Source organism: Drosophila miranda, chromosome 4 (assembly GCF_003369915.1).
Source record: "Drosophila miranda strain MSH22 chromosome 4, D.miranda_PacBio2.1, whole genome shotgun sequence".
Classification (NCBI taxonomy): Eukaryota; Metazoa; Arthropoda; class Insecta; order Diptera; family Drosophilidae; genus Drosophila; species Drosophila miranda.
Window position 1 is genome coordinate 23068202 of NC_046677.1, and position 22420 is coordinate 23090621.

The 22420-nt window shown below is 45.3% G+C and overlaps 7 protein-coding genes and 1 long non-coding RNA gene across 9 annotated transcripts; 3 read left to right on the top strand and 5 right to left on the bottom strand.

Moving 5' to 3' along the window:
* Positions 1-274: 274 nt before the first annotated feature.
* On the bottom strand, positions 275-3707 carry LOC108163693 (P protein). The gene is made up of 7 exons (XM_017299125.2): positions 3275-3707; positions 2711-3115; positions 2474-2646; positions 2069-2411; positions 1620-2008; positions 1230-1556; positions 275-1165 (listed from the first exon to the last, which is right to left on the bottom strand). Exons 1-7 carry the CDS (start codon positions 3510-3512, stop codon positions 491-493), a joined length of 2550 nt encoding a protein of 849 aa, XP_017154614.1. The 5' UTR covers positions 3513-3707; the 3' UTR covers positions 275-490.
* Positions 3708-3984: 277 nt separating this feature from the next.
* Positions 3985-7075, top strand: LOC108163694. The gene is made up of 5 exons (XM_017299127.2): positions 3985-5720; positions 5787-6062; positions 6145-6545; positions 6632-6817; positions 6873-7075. Exons 1-5 carry the CDS (start codon positions 5622-5624, stop codon positions 7057-7059), a joined length of 1149 nt encoding a protein of 382 aa, XP_017154616.1. The 5' UTR covers positions 3985-5621; the 3' UTR covers positions 7060-7075.
* LOC108163695 (probable 39S ribosomal protein L24, mitochondrial) lies at positions 7073-8221 on the bottom strand. Its single transcript, XM_017299128.2, has 4 exons — positions 8066-8221; positions 7769-7922; positions 7316-7705; positions 7073-7251 (listed from the first exon to the last, which is right to left on the bottom strand). Exons 1-4 carry the CDS (start codon positions 8147-8149, stop codon positions 7136-7138), a joined length of 744 nt encoding a protein of 247 aa, XP_017154617.1. The 5' UTR covers positions 8150-8221; the 3' UTR covers positions 7073-7135.
* A 324-nt stretch (positions 8222-8545) lies between these two features.
* LOC108163601 (geranylgeranyl transferase type-1 subunit beta) lies at positions 8546-10784 on the top strand. Its single transcript, XM_017298989.2, has 4 exons — positions 8546-8660; positions 8869-8983; positions 9069-9219; positions 9605-10784. The coding sequence occupies exons 2-4, from the start codon at positions 8871-8873 to the stop codon at positions 10538-10540; spliced, it is 1200 nt and encodes a 399-aa protein (XP_017154478.1). The 5' UTR covers positions 8546-8660; positions 8869-8870; the 3' UTR covers positions 10541-10784.
* Positions 10679-12302, bottom strand: LOC108163602 (F-box/LRR-repeat protein 15). 2 transcript variants are annotated; one of them, XM_017298991.2, is made up of 2 exons: positions 11387-12297; positions 10679-11006 (listed from the first exon to the last, which is right to left on the bottom strand). In XM_017298991.2, exons 1-2 carry the CDS (start codon positions 12121-12123, stop codon positions 10838-10840), a joined length of 906 nt encoding a protein of 301 aa, XP_017154480.1. In that variant the 5' UTR covers positions 12124-12297; the 3' UTR covers positions 10679-10837. The 2 variants fall into 2 exon arrangements, with proteins under 2 accessions (XP_017154480.1, XP_017154479.1); XM_017298990.2 differs by having other exon boundaries at positions 10959-11238; positions 11387-12302.
* Positions 12303-13365: 1063 nt separating this feature from the next.
* On the bottom strand, positions 13366-15932 carry LOC117189154. The gene is made up of 2 exons (XR_004473219.1): positions 15896-15932; positions 13366-15762 (listed from the first exon to the last, which is right to left on the bottom strand). It is a non-coding gene; the product is annotated as an uncharacterized LOC117189154 (long non-coding RNA).
* A 2295-nt stretch (positions 15933-18227) lies between these two features.
* LOC108164169 (serine protease 1) lies at positions 18228-19053 on the bottom strand. The gene has a single exon (XM_017299779.2). The coding sequence runs from the start codon at positions 19029-19031 to the stop codon at positions 18255-18257; it is 777 nt and encodes a 258-aa protein (XP_017155268.2). The 5' UTR covers positions 19032-19053; the 3' UTR covers positions 18228-18254.
* A 2188-nt stretch (positions 19054-21241) lies between these two features.
* On the top strand, positions 21242-22175 carry LOC108163042 (histidine triad nucleotide-binding protein 3). Its single transcript, XM_017298093.2, has 3 exons — positions 21242-21590; positions 21663-21853; positions 21920-22175. Exons 1-3 carry the CDS (start codon positions 21401-21403, stop codon positions 21959-21961), a joined length of 423 nt encoding a protein of 140 aa, XP_017153582.1. The 5' UTR covers positions 21242-21400; the 3' UTR covers positions 21962-22175.
* Positions 22176-22420: the final 245 nt, after the last annotated feature.

Genomic DNA, 22420 nt, shown 5'->3' on the forward strand with positions numbered 1-22420 from the left:
TCGAACAACGAATTTATTTCCACAACACCGCCATTCTATATTCTGCAATGATTCACATTATGGAAGTTCGACTGTACAATCGTTTTGTCCACAAGTGGTCTCCAATCAAGTTGATCCAATCTATATTTAGTCTACTGTACTTAGTCGTATTTGATATGTTGAGACAACCTTGGGAAGCCCGAAAAGTTTGTTCATTTTCAGCTGTCCAGCCACAGCGTATGAGTATATGTACAAATAAACACACTTCCATCACTTTTTGTATATTTATATAATTCAAAATCACAAATAAACGCTCAGATATATAATATATAAACACATATACTCGTATAATCGTAGAAGAGAATATTAACACACGCAAAGAGACACAAAGAGAGCCACAGTAAAACTCACACAAAAAGTATCATTAAATATTTAGTTCGAAAAAGTCTAGTCATTATTCACAGAACTAGTCGATTATTATTAATAAATAGCCATTTATATCATATGTAGTTCAATGCCAGCCAAATATAATGTGGGCCACCAGAAGGTAGACTGTCATCAGGGTAATCTGTCCCATCATCATGGGGAATACGGTCCTCAGGTATCGTGTGAACGAAAGCTTATAGCCGTGCTGTTCGGCTATCCCCGCGGCAATTACATTGGCCGAGGCCCCGTAAAGGGTCCCGTTGCCGCCCAGAGAGGCACCCAGGGTTAATGCCCAGACTAGGGGCTGGAGCGGCAGGCAGATCGACGGTTTGGAAACCAGCGAGGTAACAAGCTTGACCATCATAGCCGTGACTGGGATGCTATCTAGAATGGCCGAGGCTAGGGCCGAGGCCCACAGTATTATGAAGATGGCCATAGCCAGGCGATGTCGCTTGTCCACCGAGAGGATGACGTGCTCGGTGAGCTCGCCGATGCTGGCGAAGAGGCCCAGTCGCTCCACGCAGTCCATCATCACGAACATGGCAGCGAAAAAGAGTAGTGTGGTCCATTCGATGCGGTGCATCAGATGCTCCATGTCGTCGCGATTGAGGATGATCAGTAGCAGAATGACACCCAGTAAGGCTACCCAGCCCAGGGGCAGAGTCCTCCAATGAGGCACCGACTGTATGAAAAAGCAGACGATGACAAAGATCAAAGCCCCAGCGGACTGCAGCAGAAGCGTCTTGTTCTTGATTGGGTACTGTGGATTGGGAAATCAAATGTAATATTGGGAATTGGGTATTGGCAGGACATAACCATCGAACCTTCTGCTTAAGCTCATCCAGGGTGTTGGCATAGACCTCTGTGGAACCGACTCCACGCTGCAGACGTCTCAGTGTCCGCTTTAATTGCTTTACTTTTCCCTGGAGGGTGCCGCGCACCAGCTGCGCATCCTTGGAGCAGGAGCCCACGGCATTGAGAGCTCGCTGCCAGACCTTGATCTCGCGTCGCAGTTCGCGCATCTCCTTCGGTTCGTTCAGGCGCAGGGCGTCAATGTTGTGGTAAAAGAGGCGAAGATAGACACAGCTTTGGATCACGGCCAGCAGGACGCCGGGAAAGGTGTGCGCCACAAAGGTAAGGAAAGTCACATCCTATCTCGATAGGAGACACACAGATGAAGAATGGAACGGAATTGGAATATAGTTCAAACTCACATTCTCCACAATGTAGTGATTGGTGCTGACAATAATGCTGATGGGATCCCCAATGGGTGTGAGGGCCCCACCAATATTAGCATGCACAATGATGCCCATCACGACCGGAAGCGGATCCAGCTGCATCACCTCGCACAGGCGAATGGCCACTGGTGTAAGCAAAAGGACAGTGGTCATGTTGTCCAGCACACTGGACACCAGGCATGTCACCAAACAGAGACTGTAGATCATGGGCCAAATCTTGCCACCCGATATCTCAAAACAGAACACGGCCAGATAATCAAACACCCCCGTTTCTGTGAGTATCAGGATGAGCAGCATCATGCAGAACAGAAGAGTGAGCAGCTCCATGTCCATCCACTGGATGATCTCATCCATGTTTGGGCGATCTGTAAAACAATATTGAAAATTTATTGAATGCTACCTCCTGCTGCGCTCTAATCACTCACCATTAAAGCAGGCCAGAGCCGTGACCGATAGAATCGAACAGACCATGGCTATGAAGGGTCGCTCGAACAGCTCCCACACCAACAGAGCATAGAAGATCAGGAGTATAAGACCAGCCAGAATGCTGCCTATCCGAGCGTTGACTATCAAGGGATTATAGCTGAGTATAACCGCCAGATCTGTGGCTGCATCGCTGTAGATGTGCAAACGCATCTCACTCTCCGGCTGGGCCAGAAGATCGCTCAGTTCGGAGCTCATTTGGTACGTACGATTCCTGGACACAGCCGGAGCACGTTCCAGCTGATCATCAGACAGTAAAGGCAGCTGCCAGGCCTGTAAAGTGTTCTATATGGGGCGGATTGGAATGAATGTGATGGAATGAATTGCCACAACTTTAGACGGCTCACCTGGAACACCTTTGTAGTGCGATTATCGCCAATGTAAGCGGACACCTGCGGCTGCACAAACAGATAGCTATAGCTAATGGTTTCGTTCTCATTGTCCGTCGGTGACAGTTCCTCGAAGGCGCCCTGGATCGTCAGACGAAAATCGCCAGTTGGTTTTTGCACCAAAGTGAAAACTACGATAAGAAAGTTATAGTTTAAATTTAAATTTTAAATTGAATTTCCACCGTCGAAGCTCACTTTTCCCTTGATCGCCCTGCGGCACCTCGATGGTCTTCTCCAGCAGGTGTTTCTCCCCCACAGAGATGAGCACGACGGCGGCCAGCAGCCAGAAGAGGAGCAGTCCCAGACGCTTCCACAGCTTGTCCCACTGGCGCTGCTCCTTGGAGCGCGTGGATTTGTGGTGAAGACGGCGGGCCATGGATTTGGCATTGCCCGGACCATTGGCCGGATCGTGATCCGAGTGCGTTGTCGTTGCCTCATCATCTGTGTGATTTTCCTCTTGTCCCGGCTTGGTCTTGATATCGAGAAAATCTGAGCCAGCAAAGCTGGAACCGGGCTCATCCTGAATACGGTCACCCACATCTGCGTCATTATAGTCCTCACCATCATCAGGGTCGTCATCGCTCGCACATCCAGAGGAGCCTACAAAAAGGCAGCATTTGAATTATTAATGCGCCTCAGACTTTGGCCTGACCTTTCTCAAGCTCTTGGACAGACAGTCAAGTAATTGATGGGAGGACAGGTCTCCTTCACTCATGAAGGGTTGCAGGTCCCTCCCCCTCTCTCTCCCTCGGTACTCACCGTGAATGCGTTCGTTCTCCATTTGAAAGCTGGCCATGCTGGGATCATGGCGAATCTCAGCGGGCAGGGCGCGCCACACCTGCAGTGATTGCTCGGTGACCTGGACAGCTCCAACCTGATTGTGATGGTGGCAGCTGGCTCCACTCCGCGGTGTGGCTCTGTTCTGCAGCTCAATGCTGCTGTTGCCCACGCGCGACGGACTGTCCGGGCGCAGTCTGAAGGTATCCCGCAGACCCATGTCTAAAAAATCCAACCGTAGTCCGGTGAAGGAAAGAGAGAAGGCGTGTGTGATGTAGGTGTTTGATTTCTACAGGCGACGGCGAGGAACTGCAGCAGACGACATCTTTGCCGCACACTAGGCACGCTGCGACTGAACAGAATCTTCTTGTGCCAACAACAGAGTCCGAGACAGGCGTCCGAAGCATTTGCGGGGCTTCGGTTTCCATTCAGCCGACGTTTGCTTTCAATATTGAAAGTGAAATCTGGGCTCTTTGTGTTCCAGGATGGCGCAGGCGCCGACGTCATCTGGCTCTCCCTCAATTCTCTGTTTTGCTCGCCTCTTTCGCTATACGTATTGTTGTATACATATGTATGTGAGAGAGCACTACGTGGGTAAAAACTTATCAACAAGTTAGACATTTCGCAGTCCCACGCTCGTCGCTCGTCGCTCGTCGCCTGTCGGCACTCTGCCAGATTATAACTCATTCAAATGTTTTCACTTGACCCATTAATTTCTACCCCGTTTTTGTTGCACCACTCATTGCTCATACGAGGCGTCATCTGGCCTGCACTCTATATTTTATATTCGACCGAATGATGGTCACGTACCAGCCCCGGAGTGCGGTGAACATTTTTTAATCACCCGGTGACGTGCTCGGGAGCTTACCCAACAATTGTCCAGGGAATATCCAGCCCCAGCTCCAGTTCCAATCTACCTCCAAGCGTCTTACAGTAGCGGTACTTCAGGGCTGAGGGGTAAGGAAAAAGAATATACATACATATGTACGTATTGATACATTATTGATGGATCTGTAAAGTGAGGTAGGATTTGATTGCTAAATAACAAGCACAAGATCCGCAAAATATTTAACTTATATTACACGGAATTTTGTGTGTGGTCTCTTAACAGTTAATTCCTCTATTAGTTACATGGTTCTATATAATATGTTATGTATAGGATATAAAAAGAAGCCTATAACAGCCTGGAAACCTTTTTCATAGTATATACATTATTAAAAATATTTACATATTTTCCTATCCTTAACCAGTAAGCTTTAATAATTGCAGAGAATCGAATATTCGATGAGCGGGAGCGGGAGAACCAAAGGAGCTCCTGTTCAGCCATGGGCCATGGTCAACCCATAATTTGCTGGTAATTTATCAAAATCTAGATTATTATCCTACTGATGGATTATGCTGTGTGTGTCGATTAGTATATACCTCATATTCTGAGGGTTCCACTCGCCCACCGGCACCACCCCATATAGCCACCTCAAATCCCATCCCCCCTTCCTTCAGGTGAACTTGCATTTTAGATGGACAATGACCAGATGTTAACATTTGTATACCCTGTACCTAGAGCAGACACGGCGTGTATGGTATTGTAGAGTCCGTTGGGGACACTTGGGGAATGCTTGGATGCCAGCGCCTATTCATATGTTCTTATGTGTGTCCTCTCAGAGGCGTCCGTTGGCTATCTCTGACGACCAATCACGCTCGCATGATCCGCTCTCTCGCTATCGGTATAGGAAAGGTTCCCCAATGAAAAGTGGAAAAGATAATAATTTGAAAAATGCACCCTCACAGTTAACTGTGCCTTATAATGCTTTATAATAATCAGAGTTACGGTATCCCATAGTATATGGGATCTAGTATATGTATGCTTCTAACCTGCAGTTGTTGTTGCATTGTGCCAATTCAGAACTTCCACAAAACTGAGGCACGAAAACAACAATAAATTGGAAAGCAAACACCAACCAGGTTGTTGACAACATACACACACGCACACACACCACACGCGTGCACGTTCGCCGAGAGAGCCTCCTGCTCCTGCACCTGCCACCTGCCTCGGGGGGCGTCGTTGTTCTAATGGTAGAGACGGGGGCTGGCGGCCTGGCCCCATTTAATGGTTAGCGCGAAAAATATTGTTGTTATTGTGTTTTCCCTCATAAGTGGACGGTTGGCGCGGAGCGGCGCGGACAAGGCAAAAGCTCAGTCAGTCACACTTTGGCAGGCGAGGACGAACCACGAACTAACGGACTTTCCCTCTGGTTCTGGGGTCCAAAAATTGACCGACTACCCCGACTGGAACATGTCATAAGGTTTGGACAGAACCTTCGTGCAATGAATGATGGGCTGCGGTTCGTCCATGGAGACGCAATCGAATCCTGTTGTGACAGAGGTCAGCACAGAATTCCGCCAGCAACAAAATGGTGCCGCTGTAACGGTAATTAGCCGCCATTTGGATTTCAGCACCAGTCGAAATCAATATCCGGTTACGTTACGTTCACAGAACATTATCGATGAATATGTACGACTGGACGAACAGATCAGCAAGATGGAGGGCAGTTGTCCGGGACCCAGAATGGCCACCGCCGAGGCCTGGATCGAGCATCTGCAGGGCAAACATGATGCAATGTTGGGTCTAGATGGCATGGAGGTGGCACAGCGTCGACAGGAAGAGCAGCAGGACACCGAAATGGAGGCACTAACCCTGTCCAGTTACCCTGCCCAGAAACGGGACGGTAATCAAATTGTGGCAAACACGCCCACCAAAGACCTGGCCCAGGTAGGTGCTTCGAAATTAACACTATCAACAGCACTTCCCTCAAGCCAATTATGGACCTCACTTCACTTTCCGGTTGTTGCAGCTTGCCTACAACCTCGGCGTGATTGGCGACGCACGTAAAGCTTCCATGCACGAGGATTTCTTTGCCAATCTGAGCGAATCGGCGCTCTATTTGCTCAGCATTCGATACTATGGGGAACTGCTGGAGCACACCAAGGAGCGCCTGAAGACGCTCGCCGAGAGCTATGCGGAGCTGAACGAGCTGTATGTGAGGCAGGATGGGATCATAGCGTACATTAGTGGTGGCACCTACATGACCCGCCTGGAGGAGACCATCGACGAGCAGCTGGAGACGGCCCGCGATACACGCGACAAACTGGGCAGTACCTTGGAGCAGTGGCGCATCTGTGGACTCCTGCTCCGAGCAGCCGCCAACTCCTCCACGCAGGCACTAAAGCAGTGGCAACAGCTTAGTAGGATCATGTGCGTTGAAACGAATAGAAGAGTGATGAAAAAGAATTCATTCTGTGATCCATTTACGTATTTATCTTCCTTCTTTGCTACTGTAGTGATCCAAAACAAAAGCTGCAATGGGCGCTGGACTGCCGGAGTCTGCTCCATGCATCAATGATCTCCCTGGAGGCTGCTCAGCTGGCCCTGCCCCACGTGGAGCTCAAATACATGAGTCATCGCCAAGTGCTGGCCGTCAAACACTGCAACACCTACCTGATCACGGACATAGCCAACAAGGCACGGTAAGGCAGTCTAGTCTGTCCAATCTGATCGTCAATCATGCTCAATTCTTTCCAGTTACGAGCACACAAGCCGCGTCTTTTCCACCTACGAGGCCAACATGTCCAAGACGTGCACTTGGCTGTACGAGACATTCAACAACACGCTTCGCATCGACTTTGACAAGTCCGAACGCACTGTGTCCCGCTTATCGAAGACACTGCGCGATCATCGCGCGGAGGTCTTCAGTACTGCGCGCAAATGATACAACTCAACCATTTGATTGCTCACTTTGTGTTTGTGTGTTTTTTTACTTTACTCTAATAAAAATAAGGATAGAGTTAGTACCAATAGGACTTGGCTGGCGTTCGTTCCTCTTTGATGCCCATTTCCTCCATAATGTCCATTTCGAAGGTAGACAGCTTAGGCTGGAAGGTAATCTCACCCACAACAGCCGCTACAAAAAACAGAAAATAACTATAGCAGAAGATGTTCTATATATAACGCCTAGAAGCTCCTACCTGGCGTATCTTTTTCGCGTTCTATGTAGGCATTTGGGGTTTTGTAGTCATGAGTCTGGTTGTTCGTCTCGGGGATGGGGATGATACGGCCCGATCGCATGGACACGCGTACCTTCTCGCCTTCCTCCGTGAAACGCCATTCGAATTCGGTTCCCAGCAGATCGGAAGGGTCCACCAAACGGATATCATTGAGGACGTGCAGCGGAGCCTCGGACTTGATAATAATACCGGGAAACTCTTTCTCAGCACCCACGCGACGGTAATGCCAATTGAGCCCCTCCACAATTACCCAATTGCGTTCGGGTATCACCTGCGTGACAATACCCTGCTTTCCCTTATCCTTTCCCACCAGAACCTCAATGCGATCACCGCGGAAGAAGCTCCAATCCTCTGAAAGTTTAAACAAAAATGATTTCAGCAGTGTTTGGGGGGACATGTTTTATATATACTCACCAACTGGCTCGATCAACACCTTCCGCCGCATGGTGGCCGGCATATTCTGTTGACGGAACTGGCCTGTCCATGGTCGGTTTGTGGTGTAGCGGAATCGTTTTCGCTCCACAGTGCGTGGGAGGTAATTTTTTTCCCTAGGAGTTTGCCAATAGACCTGAATAAAGATAATTAAGAAAATAAATCTACATATGTATAATCTGGAATATTTTGAACCCGGCTATATTTCCATGCTGCTGTTACGTGAGACGCCCTCCACACTGAAGGGTGGTTGAGAGGAGACGAGAGAGTATTGCCTACCTGTTTTTTGCTGCGCTCAATGTACTCCTTGGGCAGATTGGAGAAGTTCTTCAATTTGCTGGCCAAAAACTGTGTTATGCGCATTTTGTAACAATTTAAAAAAATTTAATGTTTACTTAAACAGCTGACAGCGGACTGGTTGATCAAATATACGGTCTGACTCTCAGGAGTATACCATAATATACCGTCTCATTTTCAAAATATACCGTAAATGTAAATATACCGAATTATTCAAGTTCCTTCATATTCCTCGTTTTTGATATTCCGTCGAATATTACTAGCTAGATAGAACCCTCAGCCCTGCCCACATAGGTTTATACCATTAACGATTCCATTTTCTACAAGAGTACTCTCTTTTCCGGGTTTTTTTTTTAATAAGGCTTAAACAAAAAGGTCAAAGTAGCAAAGCAGGTGCGCTAGTGTGACCCTCTGAAATATACCAAAATATACCGTCTCATTGATTGTGTCACTCTGGCACCACTGAAGCCGTGAAGAAGCAGCTGTTGTTGTTTTTTTAATTGTGCAAAACCCAGATAAAAATATCGTTCCCGCAGGGCTTATATTGCAATGCAAACCGGGTTGTTATAAATAAAAGGTAAACGCTAGACTATTTAAATGCGTACACGTGCCAGCGGACGGTCACTTAAAGCGCACTCTTGCTCCGAGCGTGTGCTCAGAGAAACTTCCGAGAAAAGGCCCAACGCCGCGCTTAGTCATATCAAAGAACACTCACTCACACACTGATAACTAGTTCCTATCCAGAAGTTAATCAATATCAATAACCACAATGTCCTACCACATAGATATGGAAGACAACAGCACAGAGCCGGAGCCCGTGCTGCTCTCGAAGCATGCCAAGAATCTATTGCGCTTTCTCAATATGCTGCCGGCGCGCATGGCATCGCATGATAACACCAGGTGAGAGACAGAGAGCGGTGTGGAAGGATCATCGGAAATGAGTCCTTCCAGTCCTACATTTGCATTCATTGCTGTTGTCACACAGGAGCACCATAGTGTTCTTTGCCGTCTGTGGTCTAGATGTACTTAATTCGTTGAACTTGGTGCCACCGAAAATGCGACAGGACATCATCGATTGGATCTACGGCGGTCTGGTGGTGCCACGCGACAACGAGAAGCGATGCGGCGGTTTTATGGTGAGAAAACAAACAATACCCCCTTATCTTTATACGTGGACCAACGCCAGACACTGCGGCAGACCTTGTCGCATCTTCAATGCCCCCCGAATGTATTGGTTTTGCGCTATTTTTTGTTTACTCCGGCTGAATATATACAATTCTCATTCTCCCAAAAAGAAACTAATTATCCGAGAAGACCCAGAAAGTTTGTTTTTGCGTCAAATATCATGATATTATATATGTGTTGGCATTCCTCCATTTGCGCAGCAGCTCGATTTACAACTCCCCCCCGCTCACGCTCTTCGTTTTTTATCACGCCAGACCTTATCAGCAAACCGTCAACAAGCACAGCACAGCCCACTTTGAGATAAATCAATTAATGGATCCGATCCCCTCTTTTCAGGGCTGTCGTGCTATGGTGCCGCTTACCGAGAATTCAGAGGTCTTGGAATGTATGCGGAAGTATCAATGGGGACACCTGGCCATGACGTACACCAGCATTGCAGTTCTGGTCACGCTGGGCGATGACCTGTCGCGCCTGGATCGCAAGAGTATTGTAGATGGTGTGGCGGCGGTGCAGCGGCCAGAGGGAAGCTTCAGTGCCTGCATCGATGGCAGCGAGGATGATATGCGGTTTGTTTACTGCGCCGCCACCATCTGCCACATGCTCGACTATTGGGGCGATGTTAACAAGGAGGCTATGTTCCAGTTCATCGAAAAGAGCCTACGCTATGATTACGGTTTCAGCCAGGAGCTGGAGGGTGAAGCGCACGGTGGTACTACCTTCTGTGCGTTGGCTGCTCTGCAGCTGAGCGGGCAGCTGGATCGCCTGCATGCTGCCACACTAGAGCGCATAAAGCGTTGGCTCATCTTTCGCCAAGTGGATGGATTCCAGGGACGACCCAATAAACCGGTGGACACATGCTATTCCTTTTGGATTGGTGCCTCCCTCTGCATACTGAATGGCTTCGAACTGACCGACTATGCCAAGAACCGAGAGTACATACTGAGCACGCAGGACACATTGGTAGGGGGCTTCGCCAAGTGGCCCCAGGCAACGCCAGATCCATTTCACACGTACCTCGGTCTCTGTGGCTTGGCATTTACAGGTGAGCCTGGACTCAGTGCTGTGATGCCCAGCCTGAACATGTCTATGGCCGCCTATGTTCATCTACAGCATCTTCACGAAGTGTGGCGTTCCAAATCCAATGAGGGCGAGGAAGACCACGATCTTACTTTATCCAGCGCCGTCCAGCAGCAATTGAAGCTGGTTGAAGACGGTGAAGCGAAAGCAACGACTGCGACTACCTCAACCTCGCCATTGATATCAGCACAATGAATGAATGGGAAACCGGAAGGAATTCGCACAAATTCACACACTATTGTATTTATATTGACCTATTTTAGCCACGCTTTTATATTACATATTTTATTGCAGAGTTCGTGGCGGCTGAAATCACGAACTACTGGCTTTATATAGGAGTAAATAAGTTTATTGTACAGCATAAACTAATGTTAACATTTGGTATGATTAAGCCTAAAAGTAAATTAAAGCGTCCGATGCAGTGGCATGTATTTACAGAGCAAAACCTGTTCCATGTAGCCTCGAAAGCCTCCTCAGTTGAGGAGAGATCTCTCACACCTGCAGGAACAGCCGATGGTGCTGACTGGCTGGCAGATTGTAGCCCATGCTGGGTCGGTCCAGGTGCACTCGTCCGCGCAACGGAGCCAGAACACGCTCGGTAACCAGAGGACACCGCTGCACCATCAGCGATTGCAGCCGGGGGCAGCTCTTGGTCAGTGCACTGCGGGAAAGGGACGAGAGAGCAGAGAGAGCGAGTTTTTTTGGAGGACTAGTAAACAAGAAAATCGCTGGGATAGAAGTCGTTCAGATTGTAGGCATTGTGGGCATTATCCTGCCATGGCCGGTCGATGTAAAGCCGTCGCTGGCGCAGCGGGGCCAGAGAACGTTCCGTGACCCGCGGACAGCGTCGGATTAGCAGTGTCCTGAGTCGCAGGCAGTGTACTGTCAGAGCACTAGAAAAATATGCAGATGCGGAAATGTGCAGTCGGCAAGCAACCTCACAAACATACACACACACAGCGCTACACACGGACAAGTATACATTCACTAAAAACAAAATATGGGTAGAAGACCCACTACCCCATTTCTAGGATTACTTACTGCACTCCATAGTCGGAAATGGCCACGCAGCCCATCAAATTGATGTGCTCCAGCTCCCGGCAATAGTTGCCGATCTGGATGAGCACCTGATCCGTGACACTCGGTGTATGGGCCAGCGACAGGACGGTTAGCTTGTTGAGCTTGCGGAAGAATATGATCAGACAGCGCTCGCCAATGGCACCGCAGTGGGATATATCGAACTCCACCAGCTTGCTCTGATGCAACGTCAGGGCATCCACGGCGCCGGTGGTTAGCCACTGGCACTTGGACAGTTTTAGAATCCGCAAGTCCTTACACTCCACTATAATCGGCTGCAGCGACAGAGCCGTAATGTTAACGCATTCATTGAGATTTACGGCGCAGAGACGGTGCTTATTATTGGTCAGTAATGGGAGCAGCAGATCATCGGTCAGCCACTTGCAGCATGCCAGATGCAACACCTCCAGCCGACGGCAGCAACGGGCCACCACCTGGAAACCCAGATCAATATTTCTTGTATTGTTGCCGGACAAGTGAAGCTCCTGGCGCTTTTCCAACGCTGTCTCTGCAAAACGTCGCGCTGTTTGCGAGCAACAACGCAAATTGAATAGGTCCTTTAGCGACAGGTAAATGGACATATGTGGTATGAGCACATCCTCCCAACAGATGTCGAACAGTTCGATGCAAGTTAGTGTTCTGTCCCTGTTTCCAGCCATGGCCGCTAAGTGGGCTTCCTCCTCGACATGTAGACTGCACATGCGTCCGATTACGTGATATCTCTTCACGCCAATTGCGATTTCTAGGCACCTCCTGTAGGCGATTACAACGTAATTCCACTGCGACCTTTGGTTTTGTTGTTTTTTCTTTGTTTACAATCTGAACAGCTGTTGCTTCAGTCACTCCGATACCATACTCGATGCTCGATGCCAGCCCACGCGATAGTCTGCTCTGCTCTTCTAGCGGTGGGAGTCTGATTTTAAGCGATGGTGACCTAAAATACTCTAACTCAAAGCAACGAACCAGAACAAAATTCGAATGTGTACATGTCCTGGTATATCCATCATACTCGCATACATACATACATTCCATACAGTTGCGCGCCCGTTAAGAGTACTAACACTTTTGAAAGAAGCTTGGCACCTAAAATGAAGACAACTGTAATTTTGAATACCCTCATGATATATACGAATATAATAACAGGATATATTTATGTATGCACATGAAATGTTTCATAATTGACTTTATATTAGAATAATTGTCCATGAGAGTATTCATGGTGCGACACGTATTTACATTTTTGCTTTGCATATTCCCGTCGGAAAGCGCGCGATTGGCAAGTGGTTTGAAATATATTTAAAACTAATTCCAAATATATGTATGCGCAATTTATTTTATTATATATATACATATATTTTCTTAGAAATTATATTTAAATATAACATTTTTTTAGTTAAAAAATTAAAAGTCGAGAACCGACGGCGTTTACATAATTTTTATAATTTATAATCAACCTGCTTAAAATAAGGAAATAAATGTGTAATTATATTATTGTTAAATTTAATTTTTTGTAATACAAATCAAACAAATATCAGCTTTTATTTTATTTCCCGCGCCCTAGTTTACCATACCCCCACCCCCTGCCCATTCTTCATTTATTTTGTGGCGGTAGGTCAGTTCATCAAAAGACCCAAAAAAAGAACCAAACTCAAATTTCAGTTCTAGCGGCCAGCAATACTAAACACACACACGCAAAGTACGTGAGAATGAATGTGCTACACTAAAACATGCTGTAGGCAAATCAGAACCAGCTGGTTTAAGTCTAGACTTGAGAGAGTTCAAAAAATCTGAAAAAAGCATACAATCCATATTTTTGTCGAAACATATTGCGTGTGTACTAACACATGCAAAGATGTTCTCTCTGCGTTCTCTCTCTCTCATGATGACGCCTGCACTTTGTTTGTACATTGCTGAGCACTCGGCCATGGCATAAAGATAAAATCATGTCATTACTTTAATTAAAAATTCAATTATCCCATATTTTGATGTGTTTTTATGGTTAGCTTAGTCGTATATATATATAAAGTAAATATATATTTGTATATAAAGCAGATACGAGAAAGCCATAATCGGCCCGCCATCGGCGGTTGCAGCCAACAGCTGTATACGCCTCGAATCGTGCTTCAACCTCCGCAACCAGACTTCTCGGAGCGTTATTGAACCTCCGCAACGAATCTTCTCGGAGCGTAATTGAACCTCCGCAACGAATCTTCTCGTAGCGTACTTAAACCTCTGCAACGCTCTTCTTGCTTAAACTAAATTACTTAAAAGTTAATTTAAACTTCAATAAAATAAACCCTCAGCAGGGCTAGAGCTATAGTAGCAACTGAAGCTGGAGCTTGACATTGCACTTTTTTAAAAAATGGTTGAATTTTTTGTAAGATCATTTTACTCAAGTAGATTTGAGTGCTGCATTAATCGGGTGAAGTAGTTATTGCAGAGTCCATTGTAGATTTCTTTGACAGTTGAAATTTTGAGATCCGCGTGCCACATGCTTTCGAACTGGAGGATTTTGGCTTAGGCTTCAATTGCACATTGAACATGTTGAAGGGTTCTTGGGTTCCGTGACAAGTCATGCAGTGAACGAATGTGGCTTCATGTCCATAGCTGGCCAGCATTACAATGATATAATCTTTATCCGTGGTATGGTGGAGATCCCTGATTATGATACGTATAAGATGGGGTGGTGCATTCACCGATCCTGAAGTGGCTCTGCAAGGTTCTGTAGGAGTTCACATCAATGCACATGATACGGAGTCCACCAGCAGGAGTTGTCTTCGTGTAGAATTTATCCATGGGAATTAGTTGGGATATTTCCTTTAAAGTGGCAGCAATGTTGCTCACTTTATGAAGAACTAATGGCGGTGGTTTGGTGGGTCGGGATTCAATAGTAGGTGGTACTTGTGGGCTGCTTGTGCTGTGGGAGTAACACGTGAAGGGCCGGCAGCATTTGGTATGGTCGCTGCTGGCACTCGCACTCGTGTTGGAACTCCGCACAGCTCATCATCAGTTGATAAATCCATTGCAGATTAAGATGGCTTTGCTTGAGGGAATTTAACAATTTTTTTGGCGGTGTTGGACAAAGGGCTGAGTGGAGCTGCAGGCCTTTTGCCTTGGTTCTTGAGTATTTCCTCGACAGCAGTTATATTGGAATTTAATGACTGAGCGGTACTTACTCGCTCGCTCTCTGACTCACTGGAGGAGATGACTGGATATGTCTCATCATCATTAATGCATAATACGATTTTTTGTAAGAGGCTCTGGTTGGACACACAATTTTGACTGTGCCGTCATCCTGATATTTTAATACATAATTATCAATTCCCATGAGGTTATCGCAGAACTTCCTCATTTTACTTGGCATAGGTAGTTTGCGTTGTACCACATATATTATGGGGGGGGGCCTTACTCCTTCGGTTCATTAGTTCTGCCATACTAGCAGGAATTCAATTCTTTGAACTTGGTTAACAACGCACTAGATAACAAAAATCCAAATTTAAATTTGGTTTGGTTTTTTTATTTCTGAATTTTATTGAATTTTTCTGCAATTTTTCTGATTTTTTCCTTTTGTTTTTGTGATGTGTTCGACTGATCGAACGGAAGCGTGCAACTGCTGCTTCCAATACTCCCACATAATCAAGTAGGATAGGTCGTTGAACTTTGAGTTCTCGTTCTCGGCCTTCACATCGGCATCGAGCTCGTCCACGTCGACGCCTGCTGCCGGCCGTGGCTTCGCATCAGCTTCCTCGATTGAAGCTTCAGAAACTAACTGAACGATTAATAAAGAAAATACACCCACTACGCGTGTTATAAAAGAAACATCGTTCTCATCAAAATCTGTGATATGGGTGGCATACTCGAATCGGACTTTCCGCATCTCTTTTAATTGTCAGCGTCATTGTTTCTGACTCATTTGAATTAATTTTATATAGTGCCAATGTAGCTATGTTGGAGGAAAGCTTATTTCCACCGTTGCTTTAATATTATCAAACTCCGGTGGATAATGTGGATTTATTAAACCCGTGGATGAACCATCCCACCTGGCACTTACAGTGACGTTTCAAATATTCATATTTTTGTTTAGGTCGTACTGTTTTAAAGGAACAGATCGCTCCAACCGAGCTGCTCTTCTCCTTGCCCGTGCCAGTCTTCTTTTTCGGCAATAATAGCTTCCTTCGCCTTCCCAGACCTCATCACCATCCCCCCATACCTGTCTGCGTTGCTGTCATCCCATCCATACCTGGCCCCATCCCCATACCTGGACCCATCCCTTAACCTTGACCCATCCCTATACCGATCCCCATGCCTAAATTGGGCATGTTGTTCCAGGCGTTATTCATCTGAAATGAAAAAAATAATAAGCACACGAGGAAGAGGTGGTTTCCACCATGTTTCGACCATAGGTTTTTTAAGAAAAACCTAAAAAACCGAGTTCGGGCCCCAAATATATACTCTGATCAGCCGCACACTTACTTTTAATTTGATTTACAATCTTTGACTTTTCTCACCAGCTTGAGATGGACAATAAATAAAATTAAAGAGGAGACGAAATGAAAAATTATTAAATAGTTATCGAAAAAAACCATCGGTATCAACCGCATCTACCCATCGTACTTCCGCGACCAGACTACATAATTAATTTAAAAAAATTTCATTAATAAACTGTTTTGGAAGAAACTAATCTTCCGCATCAGCAATCTTTTCTTTTCTAGCTAAGAAAAAGATGGTCGATCGGACAGTTTTGTTACTGTCTTCGGCAATTTCGGCCATATTTAATCAAACTACTTTAAGACTACTATTATCGGCAATTTCAGTCATGATAAAGGCATAATATAGCAAAAATGCCCACTACGCGTGTTATAAAATAAACATCGCCACATTTCTTGTAATGCTTAGCCCCTTTGTTTCTAGGTGATTTGAATTTATTTTGGTACCCAACGGTGGGAGCTGCTCGTCTTCTTCCAGAAGGAAGTAAATGGAGCTTTGGACATCGGTTTCAACTTTGTCCATCTCCTTCTCCATTAGGAGCTGATCCACTAACTTCCTTCTTTTATGAATGGGCGCCTGTTTGACTGTGTCCAGTTGCTGTTTATGCTCGTTCTGCAAGGAGCTGATCACCTATTGAATGGATGTTGCAAATGGATTAGAAAGTTGAATAGAAGATCAACCACAAAAGATTACTTACTTTGTCATTACCGGAGGGAACAGCCACCTTTAGGTTGATGGACTGTTCCACCAACTGATGATGCGGTGGATCATCGCTCAATGACAACAGTGCTGTTGCTGCCTCCATTACGGGCTGATGCAAAGGCGAGGACATGGCCGAGATTTTTTGCTGCTGCTGTGCCGCCATATGCTGGGGATGCTGTTGTTGCTGTGGTGGCATCCTGGGACCCACTCCGACACTGGACGGCACCACCTTGGAACTGGAATGCTTGGAATGCACTTCGAATTCCATGTCTGATGACGACATGGACACGATGTGGGCCACGGTGCCAGATAGTGCCTGAAATATGTCCGGCAAACTCTGGACGGGCGTCGTCAGCAGTTTACGCAGGATTGGCCAGGGTTGGCTGCGACTGACTCTTCGGCCAGCTGCTGCAACTGTCCTGCCGTCAGATTGAAGCACACAATTGAATTCATCTGCTTGTGGACGCGCATTTGCTACTGCATCTGTGGCGCTGTTGTTGTTGTTGCTGCTCAGGCAGCAGAACGGAATTTAGGTATTCCAGCATTTCTTTAACCATTTCTGGTGACCATTGCGGTGGCGCTGCGCTTGGCACATGCTGCATCGTCGGTGCCCCATTGACGCTCACTCCCACGCCTGGGGGATCTCCAAAGCCGACACCCTGCTGATCGGCTATATCGGATATATCCAAGGATATCCATGTTGGCCCGGAGGACCACAATTGAAATTAATATTAAACGACATTTTCACACATTCACAAACAACAACACAACGCGACGCTTCGAAGAGATGAGAATGGGATGTCTGCGAAAACTTTTGGCGGAGAAAGTACTGGGTCTCGTCTACAACTTACTTACAGCGGAAAAATTGGCGGGACCACCGGTTGCCAGCCCACGCGATAGCGGTGGGAGTCTGATTTTCATCGACGTTCAAGGGATATTCAAATATTAAAACTTTTCCACAAATCTGTTTCATTTATGAAGCCAGATCTACTGGATTTATGGTTTAATAGGACGTATCTACAAAATGATTCTATATATATCTGTATTCCAACTGTGCAAATAGGCGAACCCCGGCGCGGAGAGTATATCCCGGCCTTACTAAGCGGATGTTGACATTAAGCTTCCGGGGACATTTTTGCACTTTTGACAGCTTATTTTGAATCGACTTATCAAAATGTATATGAAGCTCGAATTCCCGCCTTCAGACCATCATATCTAATCGATAACACTTTTAAAATTTACAATGATCTCTTGAATGAATGAATGAATTTCCAAATTAATCTTTGACTAGTGTGTAGACAGAAACTGATTATCAATTACACAATGCTTAGATTATTAATTTAAGTACATTCTACTTAATATGATGAATTTGCAACTAGTGCATGTTTGTCCCCATTGATCTTGATATAAAGTGCCTCAATTTGTATAAGTGAATGTGATACCTATGATAAGATAATCAGAAATTCAGGATTGAAAGGATTTCGAAACTACAATGGTAGTTTTAAACGATTCTGTATAGAGCATTTAAGCTTGACTTGGGCATTAACGATTGTTTTCGTCTTTATATCTTAATGAAATCATTAGTATTAGAATTAAAGTGCTCAAAGTGTAGAAATGCTTTCAATGTTCGATTTATTTAGAATTAGTAGGAAATGCCAGTGTGATCACGGATCCAGTCCAAGTGGTAGGTGACACGCTGGAAGCCAGCGGGAGCTCCTGACTGGCAGCCGTTGCTGGAGACGAAGTTGCTGACACCGACCAGTTTGTTGCCGTCGTGTGTGACCAATGGGCCACCGGAGTCACCGCCGCAGATCGATTTGCCATCGACGGTCCGGGTGCAGATGATGTTATCTCCGACGGAGCCATAGGTCCAGCCGCACTCCTCGTTGTGAACGATCTGCAGATCGGCGCACTGGAGCCAGTCGGGCAGGGGACTGCCATCGTAGGTGCCGCCCCAGCCGCAGGCGACGGCCCACCATTCGTTGTAGTTGTTATAGCGATCGTTGTAGCTGGGCAGCTCCACCTTATTGACCATGTGATAGAAGTCCACGTAGGGAATGCGGATCAGAGCGATGTCGGCGCTGTTGTGCTTGATGAAATTGCCGTTGCCAACGGTGTGGGTGAACTGGGCGTTGGTACGCCACGTGGCACCGAAGTAGACGATCACGGAAGCAGCATCTCCGATGCAGTGCTCGGCAGTCAGGACCCAGTCGTGGGCGATGATGGAGCCACCGCACCACCAGCCGCCGCTGAAACCAAGTCCAACGGTGTACGGAGCCTTGCCCTCAGGAGCGGCATAACCGTTGGTAACGCGTCCCTCGATCTTGCTGGACTTGGGCAAGTCCTTGATGAATACCTTCTCATCGAAGGCCGAGGCAGAGGCCACGGCCAAAGCCAGAATAGTAATGAACACCTTCATGTTGATGTCAGCACTTGCTTCTGCCATTTCGGCAGCGGTCTTTATATACGCCGTCTCGGTGCCCAGGTTGTACCTTTCCCTATCTTTGATTGGTTCGTAAATATTCAAGCCTCAAGCCTCCCATAACGATGTCAGTGATAAGAGTTCAGAAGAAGCCACTTACCGTTACTTTCTCTGCATCGTTCAGCTGCGATTTTAGTACACTTGAAGGGCTTCCATAGAACTAGACGTGCATCCTTTTATTATTCCCTATCCTAAAAAGTGCTACCCCATAAAGTGTATGCAGTATACGAGTATACTAGGAAATCTATACATAATTGAAGCGAGGGGGAACGTTGTGACACGTTGCGGACACCGCAACTTTACATTTATACCCGATACTTAGTCAGTATGGCTCTCCTCCGGCAGACGCCGCTAATATTAAACGACACGTCAAAGAGTGCGTGCGAGAGAGACAGAAAATCAGTCTGAGCGTGACGTCGGGCGCTGCGTAGCCACTGCAAATTGATTTGTTGCTTTTGGCTATACAAATTATCCGATCTGATCCAGATTCCGCAACCGGATAGATATGGTCATTCTCTATGATTGTGCGTTTTTAGTTTTCTCGAATCTGCAATATTGTGGATGCCACAGATTTTCGCCCTTTGTGGGGGCGGAAGTGGGCGGGGCAAAGTTTTGAAATATACTTGTAGCAGTGACATATGGCAGAAGTCCGGATATAAAACAACGTTGCTCTAGCTCTTATAGTCTTTGAGCACTAGGTGCTGATAGGGACGGACAGACAGACACGGCTCAATCGACTCGGCTATTGATGCTGATCAAGAATATATGTATATACTTTATGGGGTCGAAAACGTTTCCTTCTGGACGTTACACATATTCATTTTCACCACAAATCTAATATACCCCTATACTCATTTTGAGTATCGGGTATAAAAAGAACAAAAAGATAATACTCAGTCCAAGCTGGCCTGCCTGCCAGGGTACTCAACAGTTCGATGATAGAAGCTAGAGATAGCCTTTCAGAGTTCTTTTTAATAGATTTATCAAAATTGTAAACTCATATTCGAGTTCTGACCATCCTATCTAATCACCTACTTACGTTTTTAAAATTTACAATGTTCTCTCAATTTAAATGAGTTTTAGATTTGGTCTTAAATTAATTTACAGGAAATAATAAATATGGTGATTAATTTTCTATGTGTGTGTGTTTCCCTTCATATTGATAAGCAGACAGAAATAAACAAACAAACAGTAAAAAGGTAGGAATATAGTGATACCAGCTGATGACCAGATGGGCTCCAACAACAATTCAATAGAAGTGAATATAAAAGGGAGCCAGGAACCAGGGACATGGTAAACAATAATTGGTAGATAGAGGGCTAGTGATACTACTTAGAACACGCGTTATTTAGCCCAAACATTCTTCTATTTGAAGTTGAGTAAATATTCATTTTAGAACAGCACCAAATAAATAGTCGTAGTCGTATGAGCATTATTGCTCCATTCACTCACATGTCCTCATGTCCAACTGTTAATTGTGCTCTCGTATATTTATGTACATATATATCTTCAACTGTGAGCTAGAATCCTCCTTAACCCGTAAAATAAAAATAAGAAGAAAGATTCTCAACAGAAGGAACCAAATTGCTGTCTTATCTATTTGAAATCTATACATATCTAGATTGGATCTAGATTTATATACAGAAAAGAAATCAAATGCATGAATAGGTACGAAGTCATTATTAATATTTCAAATCAGCTTGAAAAACAGAGCATTAATTTAAGGAAACAGCGGGAATACAAGGGTCCATACAATCTTTTGACAAGCAACAATATGGTTTCCGATCATATACAGTGAATAGAATTTCGGCGCAGTTGAGGAGAAAGATATCGTGGTCTTTTTTGGGTAATTCCGGCGGGTGATTCCGCTGTAGCAATGTTGGTCACTTCGTCCTCTCGGGAGGGATGTCCAAGGATCAAAGATACTTCTCAAGTCATATATATCATGTTTTCTCCGTTATTTGTGGTCTGTTCCATGGCTGGAACGTAATTGGAACATGGTCGGTAATGCATATAATGCAAATAAATAGATAATGCACCAGCTGCTGGCGCGATGCACATCTACAATATACTGTATGTGTACTGAACTCAAGCTGTTCACCAGTTTAAATAGAGGGGCGTTTAATAGGTTAAGAACGTTTTTCATCGATATATATCGCCGGGGGCTGGTGCGCAATTCATTAACAAACAATTGCACTATTAATAACATTGAAACAAATACGAAGGCACAGCATTTATAAACACACAAGGCTACAACTATATGGATTGAGCCAAATTGCGTGTAATTGCTGAGAAATCTAACAACGATGGCGACAGATAATTGCCTTTTTTGCAACATTACCAGTGGCCAAGATGCCGCTACGAAACTAGAGATTGAAACGGACGAATTTGTTATTTTTCGAGACATTAAACCGGCTTCAACACACCATTACTTGGCAGTGCCAAAACAACATTATGCCAGCCTCAAGTCTTTGAACAAATCCCACGACGGATTGGGTAAGAATTTTTTTGCACATAAATACATAGTTATGTAATGGCATTAACAGCATTATCTCCTTTTCCTTTCAGTCACACGCATGGAAGAGGGCTTGAAAAGATTTTTGGAAGATAAAGGAATAAATGAAACAGATGCATTGTTCGGCTTCCATTTGCCACCATTTATTACAGTCGGCCACCTACACATGCACGCAATTGCGCCTCGTTCGGAAATGGGCTTTTTCGCCAGAATGATGTTCAGGCCGTCAGCATGGTTCAAAACAGTACGTACATCCATATATTATATACATTTGCAGTTTTTAATATGTACCTATATTACTATACAACAGACCAATGATGCGCACCTTTATCTTAGAAGCAAAGAAGAGTAACAACTGCTTTCCATACAAATATTTGTATTATAATGCTCATTCCCCCTTGTTCATCCTAAACAGTGATTATTTTAATGGTAGAAAATATAAAAGAAGCAAAGTTCCACAAAAGCAGAGCCAAAAATATACTTATATGTGAGCAACTTTACTGAATTAGAGAAATAGAGTTTATAATTTAAGCAGAAGAGAAAATTAAAGAACAGAAAAAAAAATAGAGTTTTTTCGGCGAGCCAGGAGCTGGAGTGGTGGCATTGGACCGCTTAACGATCAGAAACTACAATTTAGGCTGCATATACTATACCTTAAAAATGCAATAAATAAACTACTTTGATTTGTTTGTTGTTTATTTTGGTTGGAAAGAGAGCAACAATGAAATAATTGAGAGAGGAATAATCATTGTGAAAGCCAAAAAGAGAGAGCGGAAGAGAGCCCTCAGCATATTTGTGTGTTTTTGCGGTT